A 19,372-nucleotide genomic window follows, 5' to 3' on the forward strand; every position below is an offset into this window, starting at 1 on the left:
AAGGTCTCCTTGTCTCTGCCCTCCCATTATAGTTATTCTTATTATTTTTAATTTTATTGGTTTTATCTTTGTCGATCGTGTGGTATGACTGTTTGAAATCTACCTTTTTTGTATCTTTCATTGGTTTATTTTGATATTGTAGGATTGGGTTAGAGAGACTTTCATTTAGTTCTCTATATTGTTGATTCACTGAAAAATTAGGTGAATCTATCTGTAGCCAATTGAAGACATCTTCCTCCCCATTGGCAGTAATCGGTGTATTAGTTTGCCAAACATCCATTTCATCGTTTTTTTCTGTTTCTTTTTTGTTTAAATTAAAATCTCTGTAAAATTTATTTAGTTTTTTGGTTTCTATAACCTTATCAAATCTTTCCAATTTGATTTTGTTTTCTTTGTCTAGTTCGCTGTAATAAATGTCTCCCTTAAAGGGATTAAGTTGTTCACAAAAACAAAAACAAAAACTGGCTCAACAAATCTACAATTGGATTTTTCAAGTGTAACAGACGTAACTGTGTGGCTTGTGACCATCATTTGGGGAAAAACAAACCCACAAAGATGATCACTTCATCTGTTACAAAAAAGAGTTATGAAATTAATTCATTATGTAATTGTCGCACAGAAAATGTGGTCTATATTCTAGAATGTGGGTGTGGCCTACAGTATATAGGCCGCACCACTAGACCCTATAAAAAAAGACTTTCAGAGCATCTTAACAATATTGAGATAGGAGAGAAAAATCACAATCTATCTGCACACTATCTCAAAAAACATAACAAAGACCTGAGTTGTCTAAAAGGATCAATTCTAGAATATATACCAGAAAAGAAAAGAGGAGGTGATAGGGAGCTTGATATCAGGAGGAGGGAAACATTCTGGATTTATACCTTCCAAACACTAGTTCCAAAGGGTTTGAATAAAGACATTGATCTTGCTGCCTATCTCACTTAGTATCATTCATCCATGCAATTCATTTCCCACGATTTTTATTTTTACCAATTGACAGCTTTAAGATATCTTAAACTGAATTTATTGTAATCTAATCAATCTAACCGAACTATGTCCCAGCTAGCCATTTAGACTATTCCATTAGATATAATGCTCAGCTAGCTCTCATTAATAAACAACAGACACAACAATATAGATCGTTAACAAGTTTTAGCCAATTTTAAAATATTATCATATCAAAATTTTAGGTATGTATCCAGTGACATAATACCAAGTATTATATAATTATAAAAAAAAATTTTTTACATGTAGTTTTTAACCAATTCAAACATAGCTATAAATCATTCCAGTTCCAAGAATAGCAATAAATATTATTTAGCAACCAGTAACTATATTGTTCACACCTCTATATTTATTCTTCTATTATTCTTCTATTGTTCACCTTTTTTTATACACTTTTCCATTAGTCTTCATCATCAAACATCAGTTTCTTATCTACCCTAGACCCTATATATATTCTATGACATTACTATGCTTCTTAGAAGTTTGAATAACATTCGACTTATCCATTTATTACCTAAAAAGGAATATCTCTTATCTGTTTCCAAATCCCAAAGCTAAATATCTTCATCTTGGAACAATGAATAATTTTGGGCATAATTATTTTAAGTATTTATATTTTATTAAGGCGCGATCACCTATCTCTTTTTTATCGTTTTCTCCCTGTAGTCAAGGAATCTTTTAATTGTATAGGCTTAATCGCTCCACATCAGCACATCGCAAATACATATCCATTTAAGATTACTCTTTTTATTCTTTTAATTCAATACAGATACTATTTTTATACAAATCATAGCTATCTCATTGATACACTATATATTTTAAACAATGTCTCAACTTTTAAATTGCTTTATTACGAGTTTTCACTCGAAGTGTACGAGGTTTCCATAGAAACTGTTTTCACCCAATAACCTCAATGAAGCATCACATGACACTATCACTACCGGTTTTTGAACCAATAGTATACAACATCTGGTATGTGACCAATCGCTGCACTCAATAATGAAAGGGGGCGTGCCGCCGCTCCGGCTTTTTAGTGTATTTATATGCAGCCTTTGCTACAATCGGTAAACACCTCTGAGGAAGAAGAGCAGAAAAGTTTGTTATATCTCTTCGAAACGCGTCAGGTTCCTTTATTCCAACTTATAGATCACATATTTTACCGGACTATTACTACATTTGTATGAGAAAGCCCAAGGCTAAAAAAAATATTTTATCTACGTTTTAAATTACCTCATATTATTGAGGTTATTTGATGTAAGCGCATAATTGTTAACCAATAAAGAGTGTGATATTCCCATACAATGTTGCACTATTGTATGTCCTTTCTCTTTCATGACTGAATACCATTCGGGAGAGAGTACTAAAAAGATCTTTGGATCGGAAAAAAGGACATCGCTCCACGTTACTACAGACACCAAGAGGAAGAACTACCTATACACTACGCGGCACTTACCTCATGAGATTGAGGTAACGGAGTGTAAGTATACTCCCAACGGGTTCGTTGTGGAACGTGGATTCATTGATATATCCTGTTTAATCATTTTGGATTCTTTTGCATTCATCTACTGTTATAGATGTTTATCTGCCTTATTGGACTATAACTTTGAACTTTTTAAGGACTTCCTTTTTGTTTAAATACTGTTTGACAGTCAATACTACGTTTTCACCAAATCACAATTATTACTATCATAATCCATTCTTAATTTTAGCGACTATAACTGATAATATCAATTGCAGACATTTTTATTTATTCACTAATTTGTTGCCAACTTTTAAGTATTATAGGCATTTTTAGGTGTCTGTGTATTTTCATGTTACAAGTCTGTATGCTCTCAATTGGTCATATACCAACAAACAGAACTTTTAGATATTTATCAACCCACAAACAACCTATCAAAATTATTTTTAGTATACATTATACTATGTACATATCAATTGAGTATTAGGTCATCCCAAATATATTGACCCAAACACCACTTATCTCGGATTCTGTATTAAGAGTGTTGCGCCTTCTTGAATTTCCCTTTTCCCCTATATTCCCTCTCTTTAATACATATATATATATATATATATATATATATATATATATATATATATATATATATATATATATATATATAAAGATATATAAAGTACTCTTGTCCATAGTTACAAAGAAATTCAAAAAAATTATAAAGGTTTTATAAGCCTATTCCACTATGCATTTTGTGGTACCTTAACCCAAACCACATTAGCACATTAGTACCAATGAAAAGTCAGACTAATATCTGCACAAGAGTTTGGTGGTGTTACTTAATGGAGTTGAAATATAGATTATAATGCAATCTCTCTAGTTACCATTGCCAATACTAAAACTTAACATTTTTGTTTTATATTAGAAATCAGTTCCTATTAATTAGAGTTGACAAGTTTTTTTTTTAAAAAAATAAGAGAGACTAAGGAATCGACAAATTTCATGAAGAAAATCGACAAATTATACAGTAATTATTGAAAAAAAAAAACACACTTTATTTTACAATTTTGTATTGTTTGGTACCACAAATTCATACATACAGTCTAGCTTAATAATTTTAACAACTTTCTGCAGATCTGTGAATTCTCGTTAAGGACACAGTGGCACTATAGATATTAAATTGTCAGATACATTAAAATTAACTAAATAAGAGTACAAAAGAACAATGCTAAATGCTTGAAAAGAAGATTAAACATTTTTCTCCTTTTTTTTTACATGTAAAAAGAGTATAAATAAGGGAGCCTGGGATACTGTAAAAAAGAGTTTGGGCAAATAAGGGAGATCCCTATAAATAAGGCAGGATTGTCAAATCCTACTATTAATATATTAAGATATTTCAAATAACCTTTTACTACACAGTCAAATACATTGCCGTAGCAATTTGTATTTCTAAGGAAATACAAAGCATTACTTTAAAAGAGAAAGATAATACTGTTATGGCTGATATTTCAACTAATCCTCATAAAAATATGGCAATTTATTATAGTAGAAGCCACTTCTGTTTACGATGGTTATATACTTTTCTAACAATTATGGAAATCCAAATCTTGTTCTTAGAAGAAATATACAAAAATGTTTGTGATTTCTTATGATACATATAAGCAGTTTTCATTTGAAAAAGTGTGATCAACTCACCTGTATGTACTGTAGATATTGGTCTACAAGACTACATTTAGGGATATTATAACCCTTGTAAAAAAAGAAATCCTGGCCAAACATATTCTCACTGAACCATACTTTGGCAAAAGTGTTCAGTAACCTTTTGTCATAATCATCTGTGACTCGCCCTCCATATTGAATTTCACCAATCATATAGCGCACTGTAGTCCAAGAAACCCCCTAATAAAATAAAACAAAAACAAAGGATTTCCTTTTATGTTTATACAAAAAAGAGGAAAATACAAGTAACCTGTAGCTGTTAAAATCTTTTTTTTTTTAATGTTGGAGGAATCACAGATATACAACATTGATCAGAAAGCAATAATTCTACAGAAAATACCCAAATAACACTCCTATAGACAAAATGTAATAATGTATCTGGTTTAGAGCTAGTTTAATGTTCACTGCTTGTAAAATATCTTGTCTAGAATCAGGTACATTATTCTGTTTGTTTAAATTAACTGGTTGAGGTATATCACCAAATTTATGGAGTACATTTAAAAAGACATAATATTTACAATCCAGGACATACTTGAAAATGAGAGAAATCTCAATGTATCCTTCCTGGTAAAATATTTTTATAAATAAATTATAAAACATAATTTATGTAAGAACTTACCTGATAAATTCATTTCTTTCATATTAGCAAGAGTCCATGAGCTAGTGACGTATGGGATATACATTCCTACCAGGAGGGGCAAAGTTTCCCAAACCTCAAAATGCCTATAAATACACCCCTCACCACACCCACAATTCAGTTTAACGAATAGCCAAGAAGTGGGGTGATAAAAAAGTGAGAAAGCATATAAAATAAGGAATTGGAATAATTGTGCTTTATACAAAATCATAACCACCACAAAAAAAGGGCGGGCCTCATGGACTCTTGCTAATATGAAAGAAATGAATTTATCAGGTAAGTTCTTACATAAATTATGTTTTCTTTCATGTAATTAGCAAGAGTCCATGAGCTAGTGACGTATGGGATAATGATTACCCAAGATGTGGATCTTTCCACACAAGAGTCACTAGAGAGGGAGGGATAAAATAAAGACAGCCAATTCCTGCTGAAAATAATCCACACCCAAAATAAAGTTAATGAAAAACATAAGCAGAAGATTCAAACTGAAACCGCTGCCTGAAGTACTTTTCTACCAAAAACTGCTTCAGAAGAAGAAAATACATCAAAATGGTAGAATTTAGTAAAAGTATGCAAAGAGGACCAAGTCGCTGCTTTGCAAATCTGATCAACCGAAGCTTCATTCCTAAACGCCCAGGAAGTAGAAACTGACCTAGTAGAATGAGCTGTAATCCTCTGAGGCGGAGTTTTACCCGACTCAACATAGGCAAGATGAATTAAAGATTTCAACCAAGACGCCAAAGAAATGGCAGAAGCTTTCTGGCCTTTTCTAGAACCGGAAAAGATAACAAATAGACTAGAAGTCTTTCGGAAAGATTTAGTAGCTTCAACATAATATTTCAAAGCTCTAACAACATCCAAAGAATGCAACGATTTCTCCTTAGAATTCTTAGGATTAGGACATAATGAAGGAACCACAATTTCTCTACTAATGTTGTTGGAATTCACAACCTTAGGTAAAAATTCAAAAGAAGTTCGCAACACCGCCTTATCCTGATGAAAAATCAGAAAAGGAGACTCACAAGAAAGAGCAGATAATTCAGAGACTCTTCTGGCAGAAGAGATCGCCAAAAGGAACAAAACTTTCCAAGAAAGTAATTTAATGTCCAATGAATGCATGGGTTCAAAAGGAGGAGCTTGAAGAGCCCCCAGAACCAAATTCAAACTCCAAGGAGGAGAAATTGACTTAATGACAGGTTTTATACGAACCAAAGCTTGTACAAAACAATGAATATCAGGAAGAATAGCAATCTTTCTGTGAAAAAGAACAGAAAGAGCAGAGATTTGTCCTTTCAAGGAACTTGCGGACAAACCCTTATCTAAACCATCCTGAAGAAACTGTAAAATTCTCGGTATTCTAAAAGAATGCCAAGAAAAATGATGAGAAAGACACCAAGAAATATAAGTCTTCCAGACTCTATAATATATCTCTCTAGATACAGATTTACGAGCCTGTAACATAGTATTAATTACAGAGTCAGAGAAACCTCTTTGACCAAGAATCAAGCGTTCAATCTCCATACCTTTAAATTTAAGGATTTCAGATCCTGATGGAAAAAAGGACCTTGAGACAGAAGGTCTGGTCTTAACGGAAGAGTCCACGGTTGGCAAGAGGCCATCCGGACAAGATCCGCATACCAAAACCTGTGAGGCCATGCCGGAGCTACCAGCAGAACAAACGAGCATTCCTTCAGAATCTTGGAGATTACTCTTGGAAGAAGAACTAGAGGCGGAAAGATATAGGCAGGATGATACTTCCAAGGAAGTGATAATGCATCCACTGCCTCCGCCTGAGGATCCCGGGATCTGGACAGATACCTGGGAAGTTTCTTGTTTAGATGGGACGCCATCAGATCTATTTCTGGAAGTTCCCACATTTGAACAATCTGAAGAAATACCTCTGGGTGAAGAGACCATTCGCCCGGATGCAACGTTTGGCGACTGAGATAATCCGCTTCCCAATTGTCTATACCTGGGATATGAACCGCAGAGATTAGACAGGAGCTGGATTCCGCCCAAACCAAAATTCGAGATACTTCTTTCATAGCCAGAGGACTGTGAGTCCCTCCTTGATGATTGATGTATGCAACAGTTGTGACATTGTCTGTCTGAAAACAAATGAACGATTCTCTCTTCAGAAGAGGCCAAAACTGAAGAGCTCTGAAAATTGCACGGAGTTCCAAAATATTGATCGGTAATCTCACCTCCTGAGATTCCCAAACTCCTTGTGCCGTCAGAGATCCCCACACAGCTCCCCAACCTGTGAGACTTGCATCTGTTGAAATTACAGTCCAGGTCGGAAGCACAAAAGAAGCCCCCTGAATTAAACGATGGTGATCTGTCCACCACGTTAGAGAGTGTCGAACAATCGGTTTTAAAGATATTAACTGAGATATCTTTGTGTAATCCTTGCACCATTGATTCAGCATACAGAGCTGAAGAGGTCGCATGTGAAAACGAGCAAAGGGGATCGCGTCCGATGCAGCAGTCATAAGACCTAGAATTTCCATGCATAAGGCTACCGAAGGGAATGATTGTGACTGAAGGTTTCGACAAGCTGAAATCAATTTTAGACGTCTCTTGTCTGTTAAAGACAGAGTCATGGACACTGAATCTATCTGGAAACCCAGAAAGGTTACCCTTGTCTGAGGAATCAATGAACTTTTTGGTAAATTGATCCTCCAACCATGATCTTGAAGAAACAACACAAGTCGATTCGTATGAGATTCTGCTAAATGTGAAGACTGAGCAAGTACCAAGATATCGTCCAAATAAGGAAATACCACAATACCCTGTTCTCTGATTACAGACAGAAGGGCACCGAGAACCTTTGTAAAAAATCTTGGAGCTGTAGCTAGGCCAAACGGCAGAGCCACAAACTGGTAATGCTTGTCCAGAAAAGAGAATCTCAGGAACTGATAATGATCTGGATGAATCGGAATATGCAGATATGCATCCTGTAAATCTATTGTGGACATATAATGCCCTTGCTGAACAAAAGGCAAGATAGTCCTTATAGTTACCATCTTGAACGTTGGTATCCTTACATAACGATTCAATATTTTTAGATCCAGAACTGGTCTGAAGGAATTCTCCTTCTTTGGTACAATGAAGAGATTTGAATAAAACCCCATCCCCTGTTCCGGAACTGGAACTGGCATAATTACTCCAGTCAACTCTAGATCTGAAACACAATTCAGAAATGCTTGAGCTTTTACTGGATTTACTGGGACACGGGAAAGAAAAAATCTCTTTGCAGGAGGTCTCATCTTGAAACCAATTCTGTACCCTTCTGAAACAATGTTCTGAATCCAAAGATTGTGAACAGAATTGATCCAAATTTCTTTGAAAAAACGTAACCTGCCCCCTACCAGCTGAGCTGGAATGAGGGCCGCACCTTCATGTGGACTTAGAAGCAGGCTTTGCCTTTCTAGCTGGCTTGGATTTATTCCAGACTGGAGATGGTTTCCAAACTGAAACTGCTCCTGAGGATGAAGGATTAGGCTTTTGTTCTTTGTTGAAACGAAAGGAACGAAAACGATTATTAGCCCTGTTTTTACCCTTAGATTTTTTATCCTGTGGTAAAAAAGTTCCTTTCCCACCAGTAACAGTTGAGATAATAGAATCCAACTGAGAACCAAATAATTTATTACCCTGGAAAGAAATGGAAAGTAGAGTTGATTTAGAAGCCATATCAGCATTCCAAGTCTTAAGCCATAAAGCTCTTCTAGCTAAAATAGCTAGAGACATAAACCTGACATCAACTCTGATAATATCAAAAATGGCATCACAGATAAAATTATTAGCATGCTGAAGAAGAATAATAATATCATGAGAATCATGATCTGTTACTTGTTGCGCTAAAGTTTCCAACCAAAAAGTTGAAGCTGCAGCAACATCAGCCAATGATATAGCAGGTCTAAGAAGATTACCTGAACACAGATAAGCTTTTCTTAGAAAGGATTCAATTTTCCTATCTAAAGGATCCTTAAACGAAGTACCATCTGACGTAGGAATAGTAGTACGTTTAGCAAGGGTAGAAATAGCCCCATCAACTTTAGGGATTTTGTCCCAAAATTCTAATCTGTCAGACGGCACAGGATATAATTGCTTAAAACGTTTAGAAGGAGTAAATGAATTACCCAATTTATCCCATTCTTTGGAAATTACTGCAGAAATAGCATTAGGAACAGGAAAAACTTCTGGAATAACCACAGGAGATTTAAATACCTTATCTAAACGTTTAGAATTAGTATCAAGAGGACCAGAATCCTCTATTTCTAAAGCAATTAGTACTTCTTTAAGTAAAGAACAAATAAATTCCATTTTAAATAAATATGAAGATTTATCAGCATCAATCTCTGAGACAGAATCCTCTGAACCAGAAGAGTCATCAGAATCAGAATGATGATGTTCATTTAAAAATTCATCTGTAGGGAGAGAAGTTTTAAAAGATTTTTTACGTTTACTAGAAGGAGAAATAACAGACATAGCCTTCTTGATGGATTCAGAAACAAAATCTCTTATGTTATCAGGAACATTCTGCACCTTAGATGTTGAAGGAACTGCAACAGGCAATGGTACTTTACTAAAGGAAATATTATCTGCATTAACAAGTTTGTCATGACAATCAATACAAACAACAGCCGGAGGAATAGCTACCAAAAGTTTACAGCAGATACACTTAGCTTTGGTAGATCCAGCACTAGACAGCGATTTTCCTGTAGTATCTTCTGACTCAGATGCAACGTGAGACATCTTGCAATATGTAAGAGAAAAAACAACATATAAAGCAAAATTGATCAAATTCCTTAAATGACAGTTTCAGGAATGGGAAAAAATGCCAAAGAACAAGCTTCTAGCAACCAGAAGCAATAAAAAATGAGACTTAAATAATGTGGAGACAAAAGCGACGCCCATATTTTTTAGCGCCAAATCAGACGCCCACATTATTTGGCGCCTAAATGCTTTTGGCGCCAAAAATGACGCCACATCTATTATTGAGATAATAGAATCCAACTGAGAACCAAATAATTTATTACCCTGGAAAGAAATGGAAAGTAGAGTTGATTTAGAAGCCATATCAGCATTCCAAGTCTTAAGCCATAAAGCTCTTCTAGCTAAAATAGCTAGAGACATAAACCTGACATCAACTCTGATAATATCAAAAATGGCATCACAGATAAAATTATTAGCATGCTGAAGAAGAATAATAATATCATGAGAATCATGATCTGTTACTTGTTGCGCTAAAGTTTCCAACCAAAAAGTTGAAGCTGCAGCAACATCAGCCAATGATATAGCAGGTCTAAGAAGATTACCTGAACACAGATAAGCTTTTCTTAGAAAGGATTCAATTTTCCTATCTAAAGGATCCTTAAACGAAGTACCATCTGACGTAGGAATAGTAGTACGTTTAGCAAGGGTAGAAATAGCCCCATCAACTTTAGGGATTTTGTCCCAAAATTCTAATCTGTCAGACGGCACAGGATATAATTGCTTAAAACGTTTAGAAGGAGTAAATGAATTACCCAATTTATCCCATTCTTTGGAAATTACTGCAGAAATAGCATTAGGAACAGGAAAAACTTCTGGAATAACCACAGGAGATTTAAATACCTTATCTAAACGTTTAGAATTAGTATCAAGAGGACCAGAATCCTCTATTTCTAAAGCAATTAGTACTTCTTTAAGTAAAGAACAAATAAATTCCATTTTAAATAAATATGAAGATTTATCAGCATCAATCTCTGAGACAGAATCCTCTGAACCAGAAGAGTCATCAGAATCAGAATGATGATGTTCATTTAAAAATTCATCTGTAGGGAGAGAAGTTTTAAAAGATTTTTTACGTTTACTAGAAGGAGAAATAACAGACATAGCCTTCTTGATGGATTCAGAAACAAAATCTCTTATGTTATCAGGAACATTCTGCACCTTAGATGTTGAAGGAACTGCAACAGGCAATGGTACTTTACTAAAGGAAATATTATCTGCATTAACAAGTTTGTCATGACAATCAATACAAACAACAGCCGGAGGAATAGCTACCAAAAGTTTACAGCAGATACACTTAGCTTTGGTAGATCCAGCACTAGACAGCGATTTTCCTGTAGTATCTTCTGACTCAGATGCAACGTGAGACATCTTGCAATATGTAAGAGAAAAAACAACATATAAAGCAAAATTGATCAAATTCCTTAAATGACAGTTTCAGGAATGGGAAAAAATGCCAAAGAACAAGCTTCTAGCAACCAGAAGCAATAAAAAATGAGACTTAAATAATGTGGAGACAAAAGCGACGCCCATATTTTTTAGCGCCAAATCAGACGCCCACATTATTTGGCGCCTAAATGCTTTTGGCGCCAAAAATGACGCCACATCCGGAACGCCGACATTTTTGGCGCAAAATAACGTCAAAAAAATGACGCAACTTCCGGCGACACGTATGACGCCGGAAACGGAAAAGAATTTTTGCGCCAAAAAAGTCCGCGCCAAGAATGACGCAATAAAATGAAGCATTTTCAGCCCCCGCGAGCCTAACAGTCCACAGGGAAAAAAGAGTCAAATTTTTGAAGGTAAGAAAAAAATGATTAATTCAAATGCATTATCCCAAATATGAAACTGACTGTCTGAAAAATAAGGAAAGTTGAACATTCTGAGTCAAGGCAAATAAATGTTTGAATACATATATTTAGAACTTTATAAACAAAGTGCCCAACCATAGCTTAGAGTGTCACAGAAAATAAGATTTACTTACCCCAGGACACTCATCTACATGTTTGTAGAAAGCCAAACCAGTACTGAAACGAGAATCAGCAGAGGTAATGGTATATATAAGAGTATATCGTCGATCTGAAAAGGGAGGTAAGAGATGAATCTATGAAATAGACCCCGTAGACGGAGATCACTGCATTCAAATAGGCAATACTCTCCTCACATCCCTCTGACATTCACTGCATGCTGAGAGGAAAACCGGGCTCCAACTTGCTGCGGAGCGCATATCAACGTAGAATCTAGCACAAACTTACTTCACCACCTCCATCGGAGGCAAAGTTTGTAAAACTGAATTGTGGGTGTGGTGAGGGGTGTATTTATAGGCATTTTGAGGTTTGGGAAACCGCCCCTCCTGGTAGGAATGTATATCCCATACGTCACTAGCTCATGGACTCTTGCTAATTACATGAAAGAAATAAAAATTAAATTCAATAATTATGAAATATACTTAAAATAAAATTGTTAATGTGGTGGTAGTGGTGAAGGGCAGTATTTGGGAGTAAACTTGCTTTGGGGTCATGTAATCATTGAATGTGGATTTGTCTCTGCAACATAGTAGGGTGCTCTCAAGCAGGTAGATTTAAGGTGGGTTGGTATAGGGTTCAGGAACATTAGGCAAGGTAATATCACTTGTTGTTGAGGTCCATTATGGGTGGCAGGTTTTTCCTTAGGTGGTATGATCCATTGGAGGGTGATCTTGTGTTAGAGGGACTGCTACTAGTGGTTTATTTCACTGGAATAAGCAGTTATTTATTTGTTAGGGCAGCAATCTTTAGTTGGCAGGCAGGAAATGGAAAATTAAAGGTTAAAGTAACATGAAACCCAATTTTTGTTCGTTCACAAGCATGAGCATGTAATTTTGAACAACTTTCCAATTTACTTATTTATTTACATTTCTTAGTTCTCTTAGTATCTTTTTTTGAAAAGCAGGGAAGTAAGCTCAGATGCGTGCACGTGTCTGGACCACTATATGGCAGAAGTTTTACAAGAATTGTATCAATTTTCAAGACCACTAGATGGCAGCACTATTTTCTGACATGTAGTGCCCAAGACCCCAATCTAGGTATCTATTCAAAAATATAATGGAAATGAAGCAAATGTAATAATATAATTGAAGTGGAAACTTTTAAAATTGTGTGCTCTATCTGTATCACAAAATAAAGTTTTTGGGTTTCATATCCCTTTAATTCTGGTAGCAAGCAGATCACTGTGGTTGGGTTTATTGCAGTGGTTGGGATTTTTTTTTTTTAAAAGCAGGTGATATAGTAAATCAGATGATCTCCAATGCAAAGAAACTCTGGTATACAAGAATATCAGACAGTCTTACCATGTTTATATATATATATATATATTTCACAGCAGTTATGCACTCTCACCTAATGTTAATAAATATTATGAATATACAAATTACAGTGAGTGCAGTCAATTTTGAGCACACATACACAAATATATCTATATATCTATCTATCTATCTATATCTATATATATATATATATATATATATATATATATATATATATACACACACATATATATATTCCTTCTGCTCAATGGGTATCTTGTCTATTGACTAGATTATATGCTAAACCTTGTTTAAAGGATGATTTCTCTATTTTAATGATTATTACACATTTATTGTCAAATTCTGCACAAATATTCTTCATAAATATTAAAACACTATAATTTTGTATTAATTTAATGTAGATTTGTTAGAATAACAAGGCCAATTATTATTATTATCACTTATTTGTAGAGCACCAACAGATTCTTCAGTGCTAATAGAGTCTATGGGGCTGATTTACCAATGTCTGGCGGACATAATACGCTGTATCGTATATCTTGTCCGCCAGACATCGCTGAATGCGGACGCCATATGCTGTCGGCATTTAACATTGCACAAGCAGTTCTGGTGAACTGCTTGTGCAATGCCGCCCCCTGATGATTTGTGGCCAATTGACCGCTAGCAGGGGGTGTCAATCAACCCAATCGTATAGGATTGGGCAGATTAATGTCCGCAGCCACAGAGGCAGCGGACCAATTAAGGAGCCGCAGAAACAGGGGCATCAGGGGCCATTCCTCCCTTGATAAATAAGCCCCAGTATTTCTTTCTGATGTGTAAGCTTAGATAATTATTAGGACTTCTCTTGTGTGCTTTAGAATGCACGCTCTGTATGCAATAAGCTCACTTCTATTCAAAACCTAACATTGTCACTAACATTCTTGAATTCCCTTGCAGTATTTTCCTTGCCACCTTTACTTGAAGTTGGTTCCATAAATCAACCAGCCTTTCTGTTTAAAAGGGCTTAACCAAGTTACTACTGAACATATTACATCTTGAAATATGGTCCAATTTTTCTGGTGTTGCTTTTTTGTGTCTGTCTTTCTGCTTCATCCAGTGTAACTACTTTTGCTCTACCTTAAATCTTAATTCACTGGTATGTACTGACTTCAGGACAATACAGCCTTTACCCTATGGGGCATATGTATCAAGCTCCGAATGGAGCTTGATGCCCCGTGTTTCTGGCGAGTCATTAGACTTGCCAGAAACAGCAGTTATGAAGCAACGGTCACAAAGACCGCTGCTCCATAACCTGTCCGTCTGCTCTGAGCAGGCGGACAGACATCGCCTGAAATCAACCCGATCGAGTACGATCGGGTTGATTGACACTCCCCTGCTGGCGGCCTATTGGCCGCAAGTCTTCAGGGGGCGGCGTTGCACCAGCAGCTCTTGTGAGCTGCTGGTGCAATGCTGAATACGGCGAGCGTATTGCTTGCCGTATTCAGGGAGGTCTGGCGGACCTGATCCGCAGTGTCGGATCAGGTCCGCAAGACCTTGATATCTATGGGCCAAAGTCTGTCTCTCTTCTTCACCAAGGGCTTGATTTATCAAGCCTTTCACCTCCCTTCGAGTTCAGGTTCTCACAAGAAAACCTGCAGTCAGGATTTATCAAGCAGCGGTCATGAGAATGCAGCTTCCTACACTCTTCTCCACCTCTTAGGTGGAGAAGACCGCTGCTCCATAACCTGTCCGTCTGCTCTGAGCAGGCGGACAGACATCGCCTGAAATCAACCCGATCGAGTACGATCGGGTTGATTGACACCCCCCCTGCTGGCGGCCTATTGGCCGCAAGTCTTCAGGGGGCGGCGTTGCACCAGCAGCTCTTGTGAGCTGCTGGTGCAATGCTGAATACGGCGAGCGTATTGCTTGCCGTATTCAGGGAGGTCTGGCGGACCTGATCCGCAGTGTCGGATCAGGTCCGCAAGACCTTGATATCTATGGGCCAAAGTCTGTCTCTCTTCTTCACCAAGGGCTTGATTTATCAAGCCTTTCACCTCCCTTCGAGTTCAGGTTCTCACAAGAAAACCTGCAGTCAGGATTTATCAAGCAGCGGTCATGAGAATGCAGCTTCCTACACTCTTCTCCACCTCTTAGGTGGAGAAGACCGCTGCTCCATAACCTGTCCGTCTGCTCTGAGCAGGCGGACAGACATCGCCTGAAATCAACCCGATCGAGTACGATCGGGTTGATTGACACCCCCCCTGCTGGCGGCCTATTGGCCGCAAGTCTTCAGGGGGCGGCGTTACACCAGCAGCTCTTGTGAGCTGCTGGTGCAATGCTGAATACGGCGAGCGTATTGCTTGCCGTATTCAGGGAGGTCTGGCGGACCTGATCCGCAGTGTCGGATCAGGTCCGCAAGACCTTGATATCTATGGGCCAAAGTCTGTCTCTCTTCTTCACCAAGGGCTTGATTTATCAAGCCTTTCACCTCCCTTCGAGTTCAGGTTCTCACAAGAAAACCTGCAGTCAGGATTTATCAAGCAGCAGTCATGAGAATGCAGCTTCCTACACTCTTCTCCACCTCTTAGGTGGAGAATTTCAATCTCCTCAGTCTTGTCCGACTGGGGAGATTAACAGCTCCTGCCCACAAGTGATTGGCTGTGCACAGGCAGGGAGCGGAGTTGCACTCGAGCGCAAAATAGCTCTTGTGTACAATGTTAAATTCGGGCAGCAGATTGCTGCTTGCCAGAGGAGAGCTGGGGCGGAAAGGGTCGAATATTCCCCAAGTGTAACTGCTTTAGCTCTCTCTTAAATCTTAATTTTCTGGTATGTTATTTTATTACCTTATTTAGTTTAAACTTTCCAGTGTCCGTTTTCCACTTGAGATAAGAAGGTGTTTTATCCACTGTTTGCTAAGGCCTTGTGTTTTTTCTGCACTAATTTATAAAATATCTGCTTATTATGAGCATGTGACTACTAAATTGGAAACTCTTAGCTTGTCAAGGCATTTGTAGTTGCAGCATGTGTGAAGGTCTTTTAACAGATATGAAAACAAAAAAAAATATTTTCTGCTTCAGACAGAGCATACAATTTAAAAAAAAAAGTTTCCAATTTACTTCTATTATCAAATTTGCACTGTTCCCATGATATTCTGTGTTGAAGAGATACCTAGGTAGCATCTGGAGCACTATATGGCAGGAACAGTGCTGCCATCTAGTGCTCTTGCATATGGATAACATTCTTGCAAAATTGCTGCCATATAGTGATCCAGAAATGGGTTGTCTAATGAGCATTTGTCCCTGCTTTTTAACAAAAGATACCAGGATAATGAAGAAAATTTGATAATAGAAGTAAATTAAAAAGTTGTTAAAAATCGGAAGAATTGCAAAAGAAAAAATATTGGGTTTCATATCCCTTTAAGTATGGAGTTTATAAGTATATTTGCGTAATAGACACTCACATACAAGAGTCTTTCTCTTACTATCTTTCTTCTTGCAGCTGGGGATGTCTCATCTAACCCAGATCCACCCCCAGCTTCTTTCTGCTCACTACCATGACTGACACCTTCAAAATCTTGTCCATGTAACCCTCTCAATCTGCACTTCTGTTAATACCTCAGACTTCTCTTGTGTGCTTTAGAATGCACGCTCTGTATGCAATAATCTCACTTCTATTCAAAACCTATTAATTTCACAATCACTCCAGCACTACTGAATATGGCGGCGCTATACAAAAAAATGATAATAATAATAATCACTTAACCTGTTAGCCCTCACAGAAACTTGGCACTTCTACTCTAACACAACTGCTGTAGCCTCTCTGTCCTATGGTGCCCTGCACTTTAGTCATACTACCAGGCCAGAAGACAAGGAGTGGGCGTAGGTGATTCTTCAGTCTCCATACTTTTCACTTTAATATCACCACTTTAACGCTGCTTTAAAACTGAAATTTAAGTGCTTCATCCATGGTACCACTGTACTAATTGCTCTTTGTGATCAGATGTGCAGTTAAAATAAACCTTACATTAAAAAACAATTACAATTGCATTGTTTTCCAGTTCTGATACAATACCTTTTTAATATCCATATCATCAAGATGATTTTGAATGAACTGGACAGTAGCATTGAAGTCTGCCTGGTTAAATTCATAGGGAATATTCCATCCCAAAGGTCCAAACTTGCGTCTCTCTTGAACCGTTGAGTGTAGGAATGCCACTGCATACAACATGGGTTTCCACTGAATCATACCACTCACATCAAGCAGATCCTGGTTCACACCTTTTGAAGAATTGAAATTATAAAGTAAATAATATATCAACTTTTGTTTAAGTAATAAAGCTATTTATTCAAAGTAGTCTTGTTGAATGTTGAAATATAATACAATATTCTATAAATCCCCTTCTTCAAAACACAATTATTATATTTGTACATATATAATTTTTTGAACGTGCTTGATTGATGTAAAATATCAGTTTGTAAATCGAATTTGAACATATTACCATTCAAGTAAAAATTCTGAGCAGAATGCCTGATGAAGGGACCTTAGTGTCCTCTAAGCTTGCAATTGTCTCCACTAATAGCTATTAAAGGTATCACCTGTATATCACTTTTATATTTTCTTAAAAAATGATTTTTACTTTCTTTTAAGACACTGGTTAACACAGTACTGGCCTTTTTCTGCATCAACATACCGCCATAAGTCCTTTTAAGGCCAGCTTTAAGACCTTGAGGGGGTTCATTGGTAAATTTGATAGACATCTGTAGGAGAGTGATAGGAAATTGCTTGTGAACTTCAGTTGTCATCCACAGACGGAAGGTATCATGTACAGGATCAGTCTCTGTAATAGTGTCCATTAACTCATCAAGAAAATCAAGACCTAAATGGCAGTTTTGTAAAAGAGCCCATCCTCCCTAGAGAGAAAAATGTCACAATAATTAGATTCAAGTTGTATTTATTTACACAAGCATGTATTTGTTTTGTTAAAATTATATAGTCCAGATTTATTACACTAAATTAAGAAGGCAAAAGAAAACATTTATTCAAGTATTTTATACTTGAGTATATAGTATTTACTCCAAAATATTCTAATTAAAAATAGTAATTTAGAAACTATTAACATACATTAGTTTAATTTTGTTAGTTTTAACCTGTTGCATTACCATGCCCAGTTATAGCCAAAATGCTTAACTATTGAGGCCTCTAGTTATTAAGATCTGGCGGACCTGATCCGACACTGCGGATCAGGTCCGCCAGACCTCGCTGAATACGGAGAGCAATACGCTCGCTGTATTCAGCATTGCACCAGCAGCTCACAAGAGCTGCTGGTGCAATGCCGCCCCCTGCAGACTTGTGGCCAATAGGCCGCCAGCAGGGAGGTGTCAATCAACCCGATCATACTCGATCGGGTTGATTTCCGGCGATGTGTGTCTGCCTGCTCAGAGCAGACAGACAGGTTATGGAGCAGGGGTCTTTGTGACCGCTGCTTCATAACTGCTGTTTCTGGCGAGTCTGAAGACTCACCAGAAACACGGGCCATCAAGCAGCTTACGGAGCTTGATAACTAGAGGCCTGAGTCTTTTATGCATTGCTCACACTCTGCCGAGATAACATTTTAAAGATGCACTTTATTGGATATCAGGAAGCTAAAATATAATTTTACAAAATGCAATATCTGTCCTAATTCTTTGTAAATGAGGTAGATAAATTTCTATATTGGTACCTCTGTAGCTTCAGTGACATTTTCGCTACACTTTAAAAGTGGTTTTGTTTTACATTTTAGTTTAGTTAATAATATTCCTGCATTCTTCTACATTTTGGTCAAGCACCGGGTCTAGGCAAAAGCATAAGCTCTCCAACACCAGACCAGATAAAAGACTTTCTAAAACACTTTAGACAGGATTTGTGCCACATCAGTACCACAGACCAATTGTTCAGTCCCCACAAAGCCTCCTTATGCTTGCTAAATTCTACATTACTTAAAGGGTCGGTCTAGTCAAAATTAAACTTTCATAATTCATACAGGGCATAAAATTTTAAACAACTTTTCTATTGACTTTTATCATTAAATTTGCTTTGTTCCCTTGGTGGTATTCTGTTTGAAAAGCTAAACCTAGCGAGGCTCAACCTGATTTCTAAACCGTTGAAAACTGCCTCTAAGCTCAGAGCATTTTGAAAGTTTTCCACAGTTAGACAGTACTAGTTCATGTGTGTCAAATAGATAACATCCCGTGGAGTTATTTAGGAGTCTGCACTGATTGTCTAAACTGCATGTCTGTCAAAAGCACTGAGATAAGGGGGAAGTTTGCAAAGGCTTAGATACAAGGTAATCACAGAGGTAAAACGTATATTAATATAACTGTGTTGGTTATGCAAAACTGGGGAATGGGCAATAAAGGGATTATCTATCTTTAAAAAAAATAAAAATTCTGGTGTAGACTGTCCCTTTAAATTCCACAAACAAATGAGTGTGTGTAGGAACATACACAGATCACATACTTGA

General features: G+C 37.0%; 1 protein-coding gene across 1 annotated transcript in view; it reads right to left on the reverse strand.

Moving 5' to 3' along the window:
- Positions 1-19,372, reverse strand: part of DNAH5 (dynein axonemal heavy chain 5) — a 1,563,391-nt gene that overhangs the window by 62,585 nt on the left and 1,481,434 nt on the right. Inside the window, 3 exon segments of the mRNA XM_053715797.1 lie at positions 4,157-4,360; positions 16,945-17,150; positions 17,564-17,783. Coding sequence (XP_053571772.1) covers positions 4,157-4,360; positions 16,945-17,150; positions 17,564-17,783 — 630 coding nt within the window.

The sequence above is a fragment of the Bombina bombina genome, chromosome 5 (assembly GCF_027579735.1).
Source record: "Bombina bombina isolate aBomBom1 chromosome 5, aBomBom1.pri, whole genome shotgun sequence".
Classification (NCBI taxonomy): domain Eukaryota; kingdom Metazoa; phylum Chordata; class Amphibia; order Anura; family Bombinatoridae; genus Bombina; species Bombina bombina.